Source organism: Monodon monoceros, unplaced genomic scaffold, assembly GCF_005190385.1.
Source record: "Monodon monoceros isolate NGI ecotype Baffin Bay Population unplaced genomic scaffold, NGI_Narwhal_1 Super_Scaffold_4, whole genome shotgun sequence".
Taxonomy (NCBI): domain Eukaryota; kingdom Metazoa; phylum Chordata; class Mammalia; order Artiodactyla; family Monodontidae; genus Monodon; species Monodon monoceros.
Window position 1 is genome coordinate 18,899,280 of NW_021703781.1, and position 20,963 is coordinate 18,920,242.

Consider the following 20,963-nt stretch of genomic DNA (forward strand, 5'->3'; position numbering starts at 1 on the left):
TATATATATATATATATATATATATATATATATATATATATATATTTTTAAAGGAAAGTGGCAAATGTTGACCAGGATTGTAGAGAAATTGTAATCCTCATGTATTGCTGATGGGAATGTAAAATGGTATAGCCATTGTGGGACACAATTTGGTGGTTCCTCAAAAAGTCAAACAGAATTATCACATAACCTAACAATTCCATTCATAGGTATATACCCAAAATAACTGCAAACAATAACATGTACACAAGTTTTCACAGCAGTACTATTCATAATATTTAGCCAAAAGAGGTAAACAACCCAAATGTCCATCAACTGATGAATGAATATACAAATGTGGTATATCTATATAATGGAATATTATTCAACTATAAAAAGGAATTAAGTACTGACACATGATACAACATGGATGAGCCTCGGAAACATTATCCTAAGTGAAAGAAGCCAGACACCAAAGGCCATACACTATATGGTTTCCATTAACAGCAAATATCAAGAATAGACAAAGCCACAGAGATAGATAGTAAAGCAGTGATTGTCTGAAGCTGAAGGAAGAAGGAAATGGGGAGAAACTGCTTAATGTCTACAGGTTTCCTTTTGAGGTAATGAAATGTTCTGGAACTAGAGAGTGGTGATGGTTGCACTACACTGTGAATGTACTAAATGCCATTGAATTGTACATTTTTAAATTCTTAAAATGATGAATTTTATGTTATGTGAATTTTACCTCATTAAAAATAATATTAAATTAAAAAGAACATAGAGCCCTCTACTTTCCTCCTTCCTTCCTACACCTTCTCTGAGGAGGTGGTCCAGTATGTCTGGGGCTAAGCTTTTGGCCAATGTAACCAGCAGACTAGCTACTTACTGAGTAAATACCTGGAAGATGATGGCTGTTAAGTTTCTCACTAGTGATTTAAGTCACATAAAATGGAAAGGGAGAAGGCTAAAGTAAACTCTGTGGTGTTTGTATAGAATTAGAGGTGTCAGTATCATCTCATGGTTTTTAACATGTGTGTATGTATATATATACACACACAAATATGTGTGTGTACATGTATACATATATATAAATATCCATACATGTTGAAATCCAGGAGATGTATGCCATGTGTGTATACATACATATAGTTCCTAGTTCTGTCTGCTGTGAGACTCTGAAAGCAATGACTCCTTGGTAGCAATGAATAAACGTAGCATACAAGCTTGACTTCTAAATACCATTTTATACTTAAGGAAGTCAGGGCTCTTAGGAGAAATGGCTAATGCCAGGACTGGGGTAGAGAAAACACAAAATGAGCCTGGAACATTTTCTGTACCAAATGTAATGAATAATTAAAGAATAATGGGGACATGTCAAAAGTACAAAGAAGAGCAGCTCCATGGGGCTCCTATAGCCCAAATCAAGATATAACTGAAAAGGTATAAGAGATCCACAAGGAATTCCCTGCTGGTCCAGTGGTTAGGACTCCGTACTTCCACTGCAGGGGGCATGGGTTTGAGCCCTGGTTGGGGAAATAAGATCCCGCATGCCGCAAGGGCACGGCCAAAAAAACCCACAAAGATATACAATAAAGCTTGTTACGACTGCCCCTCCCTTGGTCTCAAAACATTACCTTTCTGCAGAACTGAATAGAGGCCCATAGAACTCTTTGTGTTCCTGGCAGACAGGCCTCCACCCCACGGACACTCTTCAAATTCTATCTGCTATACCACTACAAACTGCCCTAAGAGATCAGTGCCAAGAAAGAGACCATAATTTGAACAGATTGTCCACCTACCTCAGAGGCCATCAGGACTATTCAACCATGTTGACATGCCTAACTGTCAACAAAAGAGGCCTAAAAACTCACAGGTTGTCCGTAATCCCACTTCCATGTGGCAGTGTACAGGCCCTAAAATCTGACACAATGTTACTAACTGTCCCTGCTCCGCCAAACCCCTTCTCTGTTCTGGAACTCACAATCTATCATTTGGAAAACTGCCTATATCCTAAACTTCTCCAAATTCTCCTTGCCCCTTTTCTAAATGAAAAAGGCTGTCTCCTGAAGATGCTATTTCCCCTGCAGCTCATAATAAATGGTGTTTGTTTAACCTTCCAACCCCTCATACAACCAGGCCTAGAGAGAGGTCTCCTGGCTCTTCACTCCTTCTAGACCTCCTTCCATTTGCCTTCTTAAAATACCAGCTTCTGTCCAACACATGCCAACTGACCATTTCCCTGCTACTGTTCCTTGTGCTGACATCTAAAGACATTCACAGTGCACTCATTCACAGATTCTGGCACTATCTTTTGCTTTCTTTTTCTACCACTATTCCTGCCATCGTTTTTGACGATTTCAATACCCGGGCCAAAAAAGGCATCCAACACACTAGCCTCTCAGTTCCTTGAACTGCAATTTTCCAACAAAAAATTTCCAACAGTCTTGTCCTCCCATCACATCTCAGACACCCATTCCCATGGTCATATTTTATATTTAAATGCAACCACCCAAATTTTAAGCATTCCCTATCTGACCATCATTTCTTACTTTGTAACTCACTCCCCCCAATACTTTGACTCACACTACAACTCAACTCCACCAGCAACTACAAGCCATTAACCACACTACTTTTTAAAAAATCATCACCTCCCAACCAAGTCCTTACATTTTCCTCCTTACAAAGCTTAAATTCTATAATCCATCAAGATAATCAATCATTCCCCTGCTCTTTCTTCCCTTCTGTTTATACTCACTTGCTAAAACCACAACCTAGTTAAATCAACTGTCTGTCTCATTTTTACCTCTACCCAAGCAGCTAAATGTGACTAAAGAAAAAAAACACAACCATGTTGATTGGTCTCCTTTTAAAATTCATGAATGTAAGTTTCAAATGGGCCTCCAATGCCGCCAGTCTAACCCTGTATTTATTTACATGGTCATCTTATTTTCCCACTCCCCTAAGTGATTATTTCACTCTTTCTCCTTTCTTCTTCAAACCTCCAACAACCTTCCTCCTATTTGAACTTTCTAACAAACTTGCGTCTTATTTCACTGTAAAGTAGAAATAATTCTAAGAGAACTTGCACAACCTCCCACCATCAAATCTACCAGAAGATTTGTATTTACATATATACTTGGCTTTCTCTCATGATATTATGGATCTATGCGTCTGATTAGAGTCAATCCTCCACTAGCATACTCGTCTGCATCTTTTCTTCACAATTTAAGGACTGTGCTCCTGCGGCTGATATCCCCTCCTGCAAAGCTGATTTTCTACTTTCTGAGTAATTCATCACAACAACATGCAAACATGCTTTAATTTCTCATGTAAAATAAAATACCCTTTCTTGATGAAGAAAAAAATATGTATAGTATAGCACTTCTTTTTAAAAATACTTACTTTCAAATACTTTAACACTCACAAGAAATTACACAAATAGTACAGAATTTCTCTGTACTCTTTACTCAGTTTTCCCCAATAATAACAGCTTAAATAACCATACTTAAAACCAGGAAACTGACATTGGTATGTGGTATACTACTACATATGTACTTATATTTATTTTTTCAAAAACGGTTAAACTGTAACATTCCTTTTGAAAAGAATAACTTTAAGAGGAGGGAGGAAGTACAGTGGAGGGGGTAGAGACAAAAGTTATACTTTTTTAGATACGTTATTTTGTAGACTTGACTTTGGAACTATGTAACTACTTCATATAACTATAAAACTAAATTGAAATTAAACAAGCAATCCCTAAAAATTAAAAATTCTACAAGTTAACCTACGTGTGTATCTACTTGGTATAATGATACAGAGTGTACCAATTTCAAGTGATATCAAAACACAGTTATTATAAAGATGTTAAAACAAACAAACAAAAAACACAGTTATTTGCCTGTGTATCTCACCTGGGGTATACTCAAAGGGCAAAAAAACCCTGCAAAATACTTAAAAATGAAACAAAACAAAACTACAGTTGACCCTTGAACAGCTCAGGGGTTGGGGCGCTGATCCCCTGTGCTGTCGAAAATCTGAGTATAATCTTATAGTCGGTCCTCCATCCTTAGATTCAACCAACTGAGGACCGTACAGTATCACAGTATGTATTTATTGAAAAAAATCTGCGTATAAGTGAACCTACACAGGTCAAACCCATGTTGTTCAAGGGTCAACTATATTTTCAGTTATCATAATATTGGTTGAAAGGTTGGTATTGTTAGGCAATAAATGTATAAGTCTGGAACATTTTATCACACCAAGTACACCAGGTAGCAAGGAAGCTACTAAACAGTACTAAGATTGTGTCAAAAGGACTCAGGTGCCAAGTTGAAGAGCTCTCCCTGGACAAAAGTGGGATAATATTAATAAAGATAATAACTGCAAAAGACTGAAAAACATCAACTATGTTTAAGTCCATGAATATATAATAATATTCAAAAACAAAATCAAAAAATGAATTGTCACCACTGGAGCATGCTAATTCTTTTGAAAAATAACTACAGAGAGAATTCTTTCCCATATGAACTGTACTAATAAGGATTAAATAACAGATATGAGAAAATTTCTTTACATATAAGTATCCAAGCTACAAAAATGAAAAAGAAATGTTAGAGTAGGAGTAGTACCATTTTGCCACCCCTAATAAATTAACTAGCCTAGGCACTGATCATCATGACTGCTAACATCACAAAGGACAGCCAGTCTCCTGGAAGAATGAATAAATAATACATCAAGGTTTTTAGAACAAACAGTAAATAATCCAAATTTCTTTCAACTCAGAGTTCTACAAACTGAACCATCCATTTCACTTACAGTTTCTAAATTAGGGGCCAGCAAACTTTTCCTGTAAAGGGGCAGACAGCAAATATTTTAGGCTTTGTTGGCCATAGGGGCTCGTTTTAACTCCCCACTCTGCCTCTGCCAGTTTTAGCTGGAAAGTAGCAATGGACAATAGATAAATGAGTAGGCACTGACTTTATGTGCTGGGAAGAACTTTCAGGGACTGTAGTTTGCTGAGTAGTTACCTCTGCCCTAAATTATAAGGTAGAGAAATCAATGATCCCTAATGATAAATTAATTCTCCCCAGAAGAAAAGTTCATCTGGTACTTATTCAATCCTCAAATCTAACTCAGCAGAACAGTCAACATCATTTTCAGGATGACCATTCCGTAATTTATTTTGCTAATTTGAAATGTGTGGTAAGCATTAATGTGTTCTGATGACTCTGAATCCAAACGTTTATAATTTTTAAAATTGTAATAAAGAAGATCTGTAAAAAAAATATGTTAGGTATCCAGTAATAACTCCTATTTATTACTGAGCTAAGTTGAAACATATAGGTATATATACATAGGTGTATACAGACAGACAGACAGACAGATAGATAGATATAGAAGTAATTTAGACGGTTAGACTTTTTACCTTATCAGAAAACCAAATGAGCCTGGAATCTTCATAATACCTAAACATGCCATATTTAGGATCCAATAATTCCCTCATGATGAGCAAGAAAAATTCTTTGCGTACCCCTCCTGCATCAACAGCATCTTCTCCAACAAATATAACCTAAAACAGGTTAATGCAAACACTGAATGTAAAGAAATGAACGTATATTCTGGAAACCCTACCACACGTTATTTATTATGAATAAAAGCGTGGCAATTAATAGCTAAAAAATTTTTAAGTATATAATTTTATTAAGATTCAAAGATACACTAAAAATGAACAGGAAAACTTTAAACATATTTTCTGAATAAAAGTTCCAATTGTACAACAGAAAATGTTAAATTACCTTGAGTGGCTTTTTGTAGTCTATATTCTTTGTTTTCCTAAGGACTTCCATTGCATCTCCTACTATATTTTCTCTACGTACCACTAGAATTAAGCAAGGATTCACAGATTCAATCACTGGGAGAAAAAGAGAGGAGACATTCTGTCTGTGGGCCTGGTCAATAGCCATCTAGAAAACAAAAGATTAAAAATTTAATAGCAATGCTATAAAGAAGCTGCTGTGACTGAATAAGCTAACCTCTACCTACTAATTATAGATATCCTATAATTCCTATACTACTGAATTCACACAGCACCTAACACAGTATTCAGCACAGCATGAGAGCTTAATAAACTGAGCATAAAGAGTATCCTTTTGAATTTTTTATAGTAATGTATAACTGATGATACCATTAAGCTAAGTAAGCATGGAACTGTAATAATTATGATAAATCTGAACACTGTTGTTTCTCAAAAAATAACTAGGATGGAGAGTGAGGAGAAAAAGAAAACAGCATTAAAACAAACCCTTAAAGAGAAAAAGAAACAGCCTGGCCAACTAAAAGGTTTATAGAAATTCATTTAGTAGAGTTATCACCATATATGCTCACAAACCAAGCATTTGGCTTTTACCATTTAAAGCTTTTATTTTTTTCCTATGATTTTCCTTGTGTTCTTAATTCTAAAATGGAATATCCTACATTGAAAGCACCAAGTGATTAACTTTCTTTCTCTCTCTTTTTTTTAATATTTATTCATTTATTTAGTTGCAGCACGCAGGATCTTTGTTGCCGCATGTGGGATCTAGCTCCCTGACCAGGGATCGAACACCGGCCCCCTGCATTGGGAGCACAGAGTCTTAACCACTGGACCACCAGGGAAATCCTGATTAACTTAGCGTTTAACAAAGATTGCTAAAAAACTAGCAATCTAGCTGTTAGTATAGAATCCTACAAAAATATTTATTTCTTCTGTTGATGAAAATGGAAATAAGCACATCTCTAAAATTCCTCCTACTATTATTTACTGTTTAAATATATGGAAGAATTTAGAATAGTAAACGCATTTATTTTATGGGAATAAAAATTGCCATCAAAATTGGGGGAGGGGTAATTTTAAAAAGCATTTTTAGAATATTAAGTGCTCAAGGTCTCATCTCATCCTTAGTCCTCAGCCTCTATAGTCTGATATTCTATACCAGAGGAAGAAACTCAAAAACTTTTAAATTTACAAGTTCAAATGATAAAGCAAACCTACTGTAGTCCTTCACGGTCATAATGTAAACTAGTTTTAAAATTTCTCATTATAAAGGAAAGAATGTTCAGCTTAAAGTGGGGGGGCGGAGGGGAAGGACAGTGGGGAGGAGGAAGAGGAGATGACCAACCTCAGGAAAGAACCTTATTTATTACTAAAATGTTCATACCCTCCTCCTAACAACCGATCAAATGCCTCCTACTTTTTAACATCACTTCACCTCTACTGATTTTCATCTTTTACCAAGTATATAAATAGGGAATATATAATAAAGCAAGATTTGAAACAAACCATTTTATCAAGTAAACTAGTCAAACTGTTTATAAAGACTGTATATTTCTATAATGAAAGATTATACCATTTTTTAAATATAAAATGATAAAAATCTAAATTATTCTATGTCCTTTTAAATATATATAAGTATCCCTCATAAGAATACACATTTCACATGCAACAGCCCTCTTCATAGGTACCAAAGGTACTTTGGTAAAAGTAGCTTTTTTTTTTTTTTTTTTTTTTTTTTGCGGTACGTGGGCCTCTCACTGTTGTGGCCTCTCCCGTTGTGGAGCACAGGCTCCGGACGCACAAGGCTCAGCGGTCATGGCTCACGGGCCCAGCCACTCTGCGGCATGTGGGATCTTCCCGGACCGGGGCACGAACCCGTGTCCCCTGCATCGGCAGGCGGACTCCCAACCACTGCACCACCAGGGAAGCCCGTAAAAGTAGCTTTGCAAAAGACAGACCACAAAGGTACAAAATATCCCCAAAGATATTTCAAATACTTTAAAAAAACACCAGAGAAACAATTCAAACACTACTCTCAAATTAAATTAGTACTATACAATATTTTACCTGCATCTGTAAGACTGCATCTGTTTGTAACAGAGTAGTTTTTGCTTGGGCATCAAATACAAATGGATATGTGCAGATTGTAACAGGGATATCTGCCAACTAGAAATAAAAAATTAGCTTATTAGTACAAATTGGTTTGTAACTTACTTCTTGTAGGTACTGTCATTTCTTGTGTAAAGTTGATCATATTCTTGGTTTATTCACTTTTGTGTCATTCAGGAATTATAAATAAAATGTGGCTTATTTCTTTTTTTAAATTTAATTTTATTTTTTATACAGCAGGTTATTAGTTATCCATTTTATACATATTAGTGTATACATGTCAACCCAAATCTCCCACTTCATCACACCATCGCCCCCCCCCCTCCCGCCACTTTCCCCCTTTGGTGTCCATACATAAAACGTGGCTTATTTCTGAATATAGAATTTTTACTGATAATTAGATGAGGCATTGGAATAACCCTAATTCCTAATTTTAGGAGATAACTGTATACTTGAGAATCCATAAAATTGTAAATTACAGGTATCTTTTGCTTAACATCTTAACTCCAAGTTTCAGTGAATTAGGCTGCAAATTTATTCTAAATGTGGGGCTCCTATGTTAAATACAGTTCCCAGTTCTTATATATTAGGGCTACTCTAGCAAGTGAGGCCAATGATAAGCAATCTACTTATTCATTCAACAGATATTTACTGACAGGTCATTAGGGGGACAACACTATTATAAGCCCAACAGTCTGTTCATTCATTTAACTTACAAAATAAGCACGATTAGTATTATTATTTTCTGTCAATCTTCAAAGTTGATCAATAATAGCTGATCTATTATTACCATTATCAGACATTAGTCACCTTATCGACAATTATGTATCCTAGCAGGTAAAACATAGTGATTGATTGCTAAGTTTTTAACAGGGCAGAAAAATACAAAGAGCTATGAATTGCCAGTCACAGATCTTGCAGTTGGAGGATGTTATACTACCATATACCCAACAAAGCAAAATTTTTGTGCCAGCCTTGACACAGAGCCCCTTCTTATTATAAGGCTTCCAGTGAAGACTTAATACACCATGAAACAATCCTCTTCTTTTTAAGTTCTTAGAAAGTTCTTTATATTGAGTCTGAATCTGCATTTCTATACATCACTTCGCTTTCTATTTCAGTCTTCATTCTGCCCCTGCAGGGAAGTTTATATGGTTTAGCTACTTCGTGCTGCCATGCTCTCCCTAGGTTGTCTTTTTCCCACACTAAACATGCCCAGTTTTTCCAACCATCCTGAAAATAATATGGTTTCCAGCTCTACTCCATCCCAACCACCTTCTTTTATTTTATTTATTTATTTATTAGGCTGCGCCGGGTCTTAGTTGTGGCACATGGGATCTAGTTCCCTGACCAGGGATCGAACCTGGGCCCCCTGCATTGGGAGCATGGAGTCTTAACCACTGGACCACCACGGAAGTCCCCAATAACCTTCTTTTAAATGTATTTCAATTTGTCTAAGCCTCTTTCAACTATGGCCATCAAAAACAAAGAAATAATTCAATAGTGCCCAATCAGTATAGAACACAAGACTATCAACTTGTTGTTCTCAACATGAAAGACAATATGCTGAGTGACATTAACCCTTAAGTAAGTTATCATTCTTGGCTATTTCTCATATGACAAGTTTACCCTCCACCCTGTATTTGTGTCACTAACTAGCTATGGATGATAGAAAGTCTTTTTACTACTCTGAAACTCTAAAAGACTGAGATGATTTCTAAAGTCCCCTTTGGCTCCAAAACTCTTTGATTTCATAATTTTATGTGCTACTTCTATTTGAGGATGAGGAAGCAAACAATGTCAGGCCCATAGTTTAAACCTACTTCTAAATGCTTCATTGGTTCAAGTGCTGTGAAAAAAGCAAAGCAAACAACAAAACCTGAAGTCTATAACAGAAGTATAATACAACATTCCCAGGTATTAAAAAGGTGGCTCAGGATTGTTGATTATGTAAGCCAAAGTGCCAGAACTTTATATATTAAGATAGTACATTAAACAAAGTGAGGGAGATGACCATACTGAAAGTTTATTCTATTTTATGGCCATTTTGAGTGTCAATTATTAGTTTAAAACTTGAAAATCATTCTACTTCTCTAACATAAAACATTTTCTGCCTTCTTGGTAGGCATTTGTGAAATTTTATAAGTTTGCTTTTTTGTATTCTGAGGACACCGTAAATTTTATACTGGAAGGCTTTAGGAGGATAGGAACTATTTTAAGACAAACATTGTTAAAAGGCATCATATATAGGTGTAATGCTAACTAAAACAGAGGGTCTAATTTTCTTCAGAAAATTCCTCTGAAATGTTATACAGGGCAAGTTCTATACACCCATTAAAATATATATGTATATATACATTATATGTTTTAAAGTCACAAAAAAGAGGAACTTTGGGGTCTTCAATCACTTAAGACAAAACAGAGTATATCTTACTCTGAACATGAGACTTTATTACACCAAACTTACCTCAGTTAATCCATGGTTGACATCCTAAGACAGCAGTGCAGAACGTAACAGTAATGAGGAAAGAGCATTGTTAGTGTCCAAATTTAACTATTTCTATTCAAAGCAGCATTTCATTTATTTTGCTATAGCAGAATACTGAATTAATGAAGCAGACCAAAATACATCTACAACAAAACTTACCCTTTCCACATATACCTGATATATCTATAAATGTAATAAGACCTTCGTTTCAGGTATCTTGTGATCATAAAATCATTGAGGCTTGAACATAATGAAATTTGGTTTCAGCAACTAAGTTACGCCATTTGCAGAATTTAGGTAGAACAGGGAAACTAATCCTAAGCCTAACTTGGTCTTGAAGAAATAATTTTATGGCCCAATCTCTCCACCTGGAAAATGGAGAAAATATCCCCCAGATTTTAAGACTTGGTTAATCTTGACAGAATATTTGAAAAGTGTTTAGTAGATTAAAATGCTATGTGGAAAGTGAGAAAATAAGCCATAATTGTTTTTATTCATCAGAAATAACCAGTGAAACACAAGTATCTTATATTAAGCGTTCTTTAACACTGAATTAGCTAAAACAGAAAGTACAAGACAGGGCATAGGGGTTGGTAAGTAGAAATGAAGAGAGAAAGAGGTATTTATGAAGGATATAATAATGAAAATTATAATGAAAGCTTACCACTGCATTGAACAGAAATGCACAACACTTTCTTGAAGAAAGCTTTCATATATTCTCAGGGTATAGACTCAAATAAAGTACTAGAATCTCCAAAAGTATGTTACTAAATTTGCAGATGGCACCTCGTATAGTGAGGAATTAATCTTACCCAAAGAGAGGTCTGATTTTGCCCTCAGCTACTGGGAGATGATCCACAGGACTTTGGAACGTCATACCTGGACAGGAGTATCTTTGTTTGCCTGGAGGCTCTGGGACATGTGGTTATCAGTTCTGCCTCCAGAAGGTCTGGAAAGTAAAGGTCAGCCACATGGGCAGTATGTGATAGAACCTCAACAAAAACTCTGGGCACCAAGGCTCCAGTGAGCTTCCTTGGTTGGGAATACCCTGAGAGTATTGACACAGATGGATGCTGGGAAAATAACTTGTCCATGACTCCTCAGGGAGAGGAAAACAGAAGCTCAGCCTTTGGTACCTTTCCCAGACTACCCTTATGCACTTTTTCCCTTGGCATATTAATCTGTACTCTTTCCCTATAATAAACTATAGACGTCACTATAACAGTTTCCAGTTAGTTCTGTGAAGTCTTGTAGCAAATTACTGAACCTGAGAATGGTTCTAGGAATCCTCTAAGCTTGCAATTGGTATCAGAAGTGAAGGCAGTCTTGTGTGGACGATTCCCTCTAACTTTGTAATTGGCTAAATTCTTGCACGCCACAAGGGGTATCACTGGAAGTTTTAAGGTATTAGCAAACACTTAGGGTTTGTTCACTATACTGTGCTAAATAAAGCCAAAGCAGTGTAAGCATAAGTAAAATATGACTCTAACTTCCTGTTCTGAGAAAGGTAATTATTAATAGCTTCTTTCAAAAAATTCTGAGTACCAAGTTATCACTATATACGTGCCCCATTGGGCACGTTAACAGAAGAATATATTTACAAGCTGTTTGCAGAAAAACCCTTTTAGATTGCACTCAGTTTAATTTAAAGCAATTTAACAGGAACAACTGAAATACTTTTATAGTATATCTTGTGGGATGTTTTTTAAAGTGCTGTTACAGCTAAGAAGGTGTGAATAAGCAAAGAAACACCTTTCAGTATTTTCTGACTACCTATGGCCAGCTTGAAAACTATACTTGATACCTGGTATCATGGAAGATGGATCTTATTCTTAATAATGAAACATTACTATATATGCACTTTTTTATTGCTACATGTAAAAGATAAAGGTTCTAGGCATATCCTTTAGCACTGGGAAGCCAATAAGATAGTCATAATTTATAGTGTAACTAAACCATATTAACACAGAACAAAAGTTTGATGGTAGAGACAGATGGGAGCTAGAAGGAATATGAAAAATAATGGGACATGTGGAAAACTTGGGAAAAGAGACTATTAGATATCAGGCAAAATGATTTACCTAGGGGAGAGCCATCAAAGGGAAAACCATATTAAGGTCATCATTAGAAATTTCAATTTAAGTGTTAAGGACCTAAGACAAAAGCTCAAACATTTAAAAAGAAAAAAAGTAAATATGTAAAAAAGCAAGGATAAACTCCTCTGGGAAATATTAGAGTTGCAAGATAGTTGTTATATTAGCTGAAAGTCTAAATGAACCAAAGTAGTATTTCCAAGGAAAATTTAGAAGGAAAAAATGTGGTGGGGGGTGCGGACAGGATATTACAAAATACGTGAGGTCAATGAAAGGTCTATTGCTAAAAATTTACCACATCATTCAATGTGTGACCTACTAGTGGCTCCACATCCACATACTCAAGCACTAACTGTTGGCTGTTTGTAGACTGAGGGCCCTGAAATTAGGTCAAGGCATGCCTAATTTTAGTTACCCAATGTCCTAGAAACTTGAGTAAGAAAGGCCTAAAGGAATGTTCAAAAGTCAGGGTCTCCTGGTCCAAATCAGACTTACACTAAGGCTGCTTTTAACATCAATGGTTAATGATAGTTCTAGTTAGTTATAGACAAAAAAGATGCAACTCCTTGGCATGTTTTAGTTTCAACAAATTACTTATGGCAAAACACTGTATCACTGCTGGTGTCATCATTATTTAAGGTATAACACAGGATTATTCTGAGGAGGTATAAACAGAGGATACCGAAGTTACTGAAGTAATTCAAATAAATATGAAAGGTGTTGGTGACTAGGTAGAAAAAAAAAAGATACTTCTAAAACACGAAGAAAATGAAAAATAAACCAATATAACTTGGTAATTCAAGGCATAAGGAATCAGTCCAAGAGTCTGCAAAACATTAATGCCATTAAAAATGACAAGGGAACTTGAAAAAGCTAGTATGAACCTTCTGGGAAATATTATAGCTGCAAGGTTTATACTGCAAGTATTAAATGTATTGCAATATTAAAGAACACAAATGTATTTTAATTTCTTCATTTCATTAAATGAGGAAGAAACTCAAACCTAGAAAGTTAAGTACTGGCCTATCTTCCCAAAGCTGGTCTCCCTAGCTGTTATGTCAGTCTACCTTCCTAGTTTGCTGATGAGCATGTCATGTTGTTAGCTCAGCACTGTCCGCAGTTAAAGTACAAAACCTTAATGCCACAGAAGAAATACAGTAATGATTTACAAACACAGCACAATACTGAAGTAAAATTTATGACTTAAAAAATATATAAAGTGTAATATCAAAGACTGTAAAAATGTCACCAATTTATCAAATGTATTTATTAGTACTTACTTGTATCTGACATGTCTTACATAGGCATACACAGTTCTTGAAATAAGAGAATATGCACTTTAAAAAATGCTTAACTTGATTTGTAATTATAAGAGGCACAGACTCAGCATAGACCTTTCTACACTTTATTCTAAATTAATCAATTTTTACTAGATATATATTGATACATAGGTACAGTAACGAAAAGTATAAGCAAGGGAAGAAAAAAGAGCAAAGAGTTTAGTTGTAACCACTAAAGTTTTTTTGTTTCTTTTGTTTGTGTTTGGCCGCACCGTGCAGCTTGTGGGATCCTAGTTACCCAACCAGGGATCAAACCTGGCCCTTGGCAGTGAAGGCATGGAGCCCTAACTATTGGACTGCTAGGGAATTCCCCACTAAAGTATTTTTATAAACAATTTTAGAGCAAAGTTAAAAGAGGTAAGCAAATAAACTGAGACTAATACCTAGAAAGTGGAGAAAAACATCAAATAGCAGAAGATAAAAAGAGAGAGAACTCATGTGCTCTTTTATTTTGCCAAGAAATTATTGTACAGGGAGAAAAACAGATAAAAAGCAAAAGGAATCCAACTGAAAAAATGTCATACCCTAATATCAGAGTCTGGAAAAACAATCAAAACAGAGAAGCTTATACAGTAACCAGCAGGAGTAGGAGGATCAAGCAAAAACTTCATGGAAACATGAAAAGGGAAACAGGTGAAACAGGATGGGAAAATGGAAGAGGATGAGGTGAAAAGTTAGTCTCAGCTGTACAAGAAGATATTACAAGGAATGCAAAGAATTTCACAGAATTAGTTTTTAATGTTTAGAGACCAGGAAAGTATATACCTGATGGGTTCTCTTTTTTATTTTGTTTTTTTCCTTCTAGTTCTACTGAGATATAAATGACATACAGCACTGTGTTAGTTTAAGGTGTATATTCCTGATGGATTCTTAAAATCCTCGACTGGGAAAGAAAGGAAATGGAGAAAGAAATCTCAACAGGCTATGGCATAAAGAGAAATATAATAAAGGTAATATATAATAAAGGTAAAATAATTTTCTTGCAGTGTTTAGAACAAGGTAAAGTTTTACATATATATGTGTATATATTTATATATAAAATATATGTGTATATATATAAATACAATTTATAGACATATTTCTTATAATTCATAGTAATTATCTTCTATCAAGGAATATTTTAAACTTTCACATGAAGGAATGGAATTATTTCAAGATCATAACTCCTGTTCAATAATGGTATACATATGTACATTGTATACATAGATATAAGTACATATATGTGTGTATATATGTCTATGTGCACATAAATACACATATACACATTTATATCATCACAAAACAGCATATGAGTATCTTTAGGATAGACACTTTAAAACTTTACTAACTTTACTTACAGGGCCAACATGATGTTCAACCTAGTATTAAGACTAGTAATGCAAGCATGAATTTTATTAAACAGCTTCAGGAAAAGTCTTTAGTGTTATGTGTAAATGTGAAAGTGATCTGAACTCTCTCAAAGAAAGAAGCACCTTCAGATGTCATAATATAAATTAATAAACTACTTAAGAGTTAGTCAAAGACCTTCAAAGTAAATTGTCAGCTTTCTATTTCCGGAAGACTAGAAGAACCCAAATCACGCGTTCTAGATTCTCATTTCTAAGATGTGACATTAAGTCCACTATGCACATTAAAGAACAAGTTTCCACTGCCACAACCACCTATTCAATACCAGTCTGTCTATAAATGGAGAGAAAGGAAAAACATGTGGTTGAAAGAGTAGAGTAATAGAGGGCAATTTTCAAGTACATCAACTTAGAGAGTCTAGAAATAAGAATGTGGTCCTCTACTGTCTCCCTCTTACCAGAAAACAGTAGCACTGAAAGAATTCCTAAGGAAATTCAATTTGATATCATCACAGATGCATACCAAGAGGAGTTTGGATACAAGTGTGCCAAGCTTAAAAGCAAACATTCAAACCATAGCTTTTCCATGTAGCACAAGATTACAGCTAGCTTAAAAATCCTATTAGACTGGCATTTCTCTTAACTTGTTCAGAATACAAGTAGTTTATGACCTACATACCAGATAAAAATTCGGATGTCAAAGAACATCAGATCTAATTCACAGTGATCCAAGAGGATATAACTCTCCAGGAGAGAGTGAAATGCTTAGTGAAATAAGTCAGACAGAAGGACAAACACTATATGATATCACTTACATGTGGAATCTAAAAAATAATACAAATGAATCGATATACAAAACAGAAGAGACTCACAGAAACAGAAAACAAACTTACGGTTATCAAAGGGGAGGAGGGAGGAGGGACAAATTAGGAGTAGGGGACTACAGCTACGAACTACTATACATTAAAATAGATAAGCAACAAGGATTTACTGTATAGCACAAGGAATTATATTCAATAAAAAAACTAAAAAGAAAACGTTGAGGTGGGATATAAAGCTAGGTGCTCTTATGTCACACTCCTTCCTTATCATATTTACGTTGTGAGTTGAGATTCCTGATCAAGAGAACATAATCATCTTCCATATCAAATATTAACTTGATTATTAAATTTGTAGAGTTATAATTAATTTACCAATTTGTTATGCCTTAAGAATTCTTTTAAAAGCTATGTACCAGGAGTTTAGAACTAGTTTAGTGTTTGTATATATTTAAATAAGATAATCGTAAATAAGGTAAGTGAGCTCCAGACGCGCAGGCTTAGCGGCCATGGCTCACGGGCCCAGCCGCTCCGCGGCATGTGGGATCCTCCCGGACAGGGGCACGAACCCGTGTCCCCTGCATCGGCAGGCGGACTCTCAACCACTGCACCACCAGGAAAGTCCAACACTAAGCTTCTTAAAGGAATTATTTTATTTTAAAAGGAGTCTATATAATCACTCCAGTCTCAAAAACACTGCTCAAAGACCTAGGGCATCTAGGTGGTGTATCAGGGTTTACATGCAAGTTTTTCGATAAAAAAAGTTCATTTTCTGAATCATCAGTTTTCCTCAATGGTAAATAATTTTAATCCCTTTTATATTGCAGTAAATATTTATTTATTTTTGAATTTTATTTATTTTTTTATACAGCAGGTTCTTATTAGTTATCCATTTTATACATATTAGAGTATATATGTCAATCCCAATCTCCTAATTCATCATACCACCACCCCACTGCAGTAAATATTTATGAAGCCCCAAATCTGCATTCTCTTGAAGATAAAATATGAGACTTCACACAAGTCCTGCAGAGGGAAAATTAATAACCTCAAGAAATATGTTTTTTCTCCTGTCTTAGGGGTTCACTGGTGGAAGAGTTTGAAAAGCTTTATCTAGGTGAGAGCTTTAGTTTAAATAGGTAAGGAAAAAGGAAATATTTATTCAAAGCTTTCCAGAGGTCAAGTATTTTCTTTCTTAAAAAACTGTTGTCCCTTGACACCAGCTAACCACCCTACTTTTTTACTCCCTTCTCTTCAGCACAGAACTTCTTGAGAGTACTGCCTATGGCTTTTGTTCCCTATCCTCACCCCTAAATTTCTCTTAAGCATACTTACTCTAGACGCATTATCAAGGTTACCAATGACCTTCACGTAACCAAATGCATTGATCAATTCTATGGTTTTATCCTATTTCTCAGCAGCGTTCAATATGGTTTCTCCTTCACTTTTCAATTTTGGTTCCCACAACTCTCTCCTAGTTTTCCTCCTACCTCTCTTAACCTCCTTTGTTGATTTCTCTCCTTTCCTCATCTCATATCCATCAGCAATTCTTGGCCGTCTTACCTCCAAGAGGTACCCAAGTCCATTTTCATCTTCCATCTATACAACTACCAATCCTAGTCAAACCCATCATTTTCTCTCCCCTTATCTACTCCATTCCCCTCACTCCATCTTCCACAAAGCTGACAGAGTGGTTATTCCAGAATATAAATTACACTGTACAGTATTCACCCCCTGCTTACCACCCTCTAATGGCTTACCATAACACTTCAGATAAAATCCATGTCCCCGATCCTAATTTACTAAACCTTGCATGATCTGGCACCTGCCCATTTCTCTGATCCTTTCCCAGAACTCTCCCCATTCCCATATTTTAGCCATACTGGCCTTTTTCTATTCTTCAAACATGTCAAGCTTGCTCTCACCTAAGGTCTTTTAGTAGATGTAATTTTTCCTGAAATTTTCTTTGGTCTGATCTTACATGGCTGCTTTTTGTCATTTAGATTACAGATCATACTTCATTAGACAAGACTTTTCTGATTACCCAATCACAAGAAACCATCCTGTCTTTATTACCTTCTCTTATTTTAATTCTCTATATAGTGCATATTATAAGCTTTTTTTTTTTTTTGCTTTACTTGATTACTATCCATCTTGCCCACTAGATTATAAGTTTCATGAGAAAAGGGCCTTATCCATCTGGTTAATCACTGTATTTCTTATACCTAAATAAGTGCCTGTTACAAAGGAGAGTCTTAATAAGTATTTGTTGAATATGCAAATGAGCAGACATAAATCTGTAGGATGTTTGTAAACTTGACTGAGTCTCCTAGTGATTCTGCAGGAAAAAATAAAATCAACAAATCTCTCCCAATCCAGATCCAAGTATCTAGGGAAGCAAACATGTACTAGAAGTGACCTGATTCCTATAGGTAAGAGCATCCTAAAACAGCATGCACTAACTGCACTGCCATTCAAAAACTACTGTACTTTCTAAGTGCCTACTAGACATATTTGAGATACTGTAAGAAGTACTGGTGAATAAACTGACAGAGTGCCTATCCACAAGGAGCTTGCAGTTGGTACCTAGCAAGCAATGAAAGGCTATTCACCTTCCTAGAACTGTTACATGCATGTTGCTTAAATTACCTGCTTCAGGGGTGGAAAAGTTGGCCTTAAGTATATTATAATGGTTAGCAAATAAGAGTCTAAACCTGTTTTATATCTAGCTGCTTACCAATTTCTATACTGAAATTTTGTGTGACTAAAGTTTTATAAGACTATGATATTAGTTTTATTTTTATTTTATTTTTACTTTTTTGGCCATGTGGCACGTGGGATCTTAGTTCCCTGACCATGGATCGAACCCTCACCCCCTGCGGTGGAAGCACAGAGTCTTAACCACTGGATGGCCAGGGAAGTCCCTATGCTATTATTTTAATTAAGTATCTAGTTATTAGAGACTTAGCCACATGGAAAGAAATATGTGGCACTTGTGGAGGTATGCCAAAAAACTGAAATCAAATTAAGCACATAAAAGGGGAAAAATAAAAACTAGAATCAATGGTACCACAGCTCACTTCTGGTAGTTCTGAGGCACCGATCTCACAATTTTAATACGTTCTTAGAGTTCAAGTATCAGAGACTCCAGTATCCTCAACATTAGAGAATTAAGAGACAACCTCATGCAAAATAAATGAGACTTAGAAAAATAAGTCATATTTGCATTTTTCTGTAGAAAAGTGTAATCTATTTCTTTGGTTTGGCTTTGGTATAAGAGCAGAATGCTTACTTATAAATACTGTATAATATATAACTGCTCCTTTGCAATATGTTTTTATTTAAAAAATGAGCTCTGAATAAAAGCTCTGAAAAAGCTTTGTTGTTTCAAAAATACACAATTGTTCCTTTTGTATTAGAACAAATGATACATAAAAATGAAACCATAAAATGCAACAGGAAACATACCATTCCATAGGCCTGCTGTTGGACCCAGTTGATATAATCATTCCGTATGTCTATCAATTCTTGTACTTCATGTATATAAAATTTATCATATTGTATAATCTGTCCAGTTTTCTCATTTACCTACAAAAAACAAAAATGTAATTAACATTAAGTTTAACCAGTACCTAAGAAAGAGACTGAAAAATGTTTAAATAGAATTGAGACTTCTTAGATATTTTCTCTTCCTATAAAAGAATAATTTACTGAGTGCCTACCATATGCAAAATGCTAGTTAAGTGCTACGGGAAACACCAAGATTTATAAGATGTGATATCTGTATTTAGTATCTCAAAATCCATTAAAAAATATTTATGTAACCACCACACAATAGGAGATATGTACCATAAGTATATATAGTATACAAAGACTAGAAACTATAAAGTCTTCTGGTTGGGAATGGGACTTAAATAATAGTAAGAATAGCTAATGCTTGTTAACCATCACTCAATAGTGGCATCTGATTATAATAAACTAAGAGGATGACATTTGGGTAGGATGTGAAAAATGAAGACAGTGCAAATCACCATACTAGAAAATTATTTACTAATTACAAAAGGAAAAACAAGTCTTAACAGTGGAGACCACCACCTTAACTGAGCGATCAAACTAACCACCACCCATACTGGGACAATCAAATATTATGTTCCTGCTGGGACTTCCCTGGCAGTCCAGTGGTTAAGACTCCGCGCTTCCACTGCAGAGGGCGCAGGTTCGATCCCTGGTCAGGGAACTAAGATCCCACGTGCCTCGAAGCACGGCCAAAAAAAAAAAAAAATTTTTCCTGCTGATATAATGCAACAGGAAGTACAGACATTATCTGTGAACCAAGAAAATGTCTAACCTGAATCTAATCAAGTCCTTGATTCAAATTCCAGTTTATAGGAAATACAGGAAAAGAGGAACAAGTTAAACATCATTATAAGGAAACAGACAATTATCCTAATTGTAGGAACTTTACAAGAAGACTGGCCAGGACTCTCCAAAAAGTCAAGGTAATGAGATCGAAAGGTGGGGGTTATTCCAAATTAAAAGAAACTAGAAGAGTTCTAGTGCTGGATATGGCAGAGTACTTTTTATCAGACTAATCCTCCTGACAATAACAGTTATAATCTCTGGACAGTATATTAAAAAAACAACTATTTAAAAACACTGGAGATCAACCCAAAGCAGGCAGAAACAAGAATGAACACACTCTCTGAAAGAAGGAAAGCACATGTTGAGAACCACATTTTTTTTTAACATGGGAGTACTTCCAAAGCAGCATAAGGGGTAGGGGATGTAGCACATGCAGAAAGCAACAGTTTTATCAGACAGAGAAGTGTGAGATTGAAGCTGCCAACATGGTAGACAATGAGGAAGAAAAATCCCAGAAAGGAATCCTGAGGACAAAGTCCCAAAATCTGCATGTAAATCCCCCCCACCTCTTTGGCTAACTCTTAAACCATGAAAGCACAAGTGAGATTTGGGG

The 20,963-nt window shown here is 35.5% G+C and overlaps 1 protein-coding gene across 7 annotated transcripts in view; it reads right to left on the reverse strand.

Moving 5' to 3' along the window:
- HERC4 (HECT and RLD domain containing E3 ubiquitin protein ligase 4) overlaps positions 1-20,963 on the reverse strand; it is a 137,880-nt gene that overhangs the window by 25,817 nt on the left and 91,100 nt on the right. For 4 of the 7 annotated variants that reach the window (XM_029201250.1, XM_029201255.1, XM_029201251.1 and 1 more), the window contains exons 15-19: positions 19,457-19,576; positions 10,371-10,394; positions 7,862-7,960; positions 5,778-5,945; positions 5,408-5,551 (exon numbers count right to left, since the gene is read on the reverse strand). In XM_029201250.1, the coding sequence (XP_029057083.1) occupies positions 5,408-5,551; positions 5,778-5,945; positions 7,862-7,960; positions 10,371-10,394; positions 19,457-19,576 (555 nt within the window). Of the gene's footprint in view, positions 1-5,407; positions 5,552-5,777; positions 5,946-7,861; positions 7,961-10,370; positions 10,395-11,203; positions 11,341-19,456; positions 19,577-20,963 lie in introns of those variants that run through there. The other 3 variants (XM_029201252.1, XM_029201257.1, XM_029201258.1) reach the window with 3 other exon arrangements.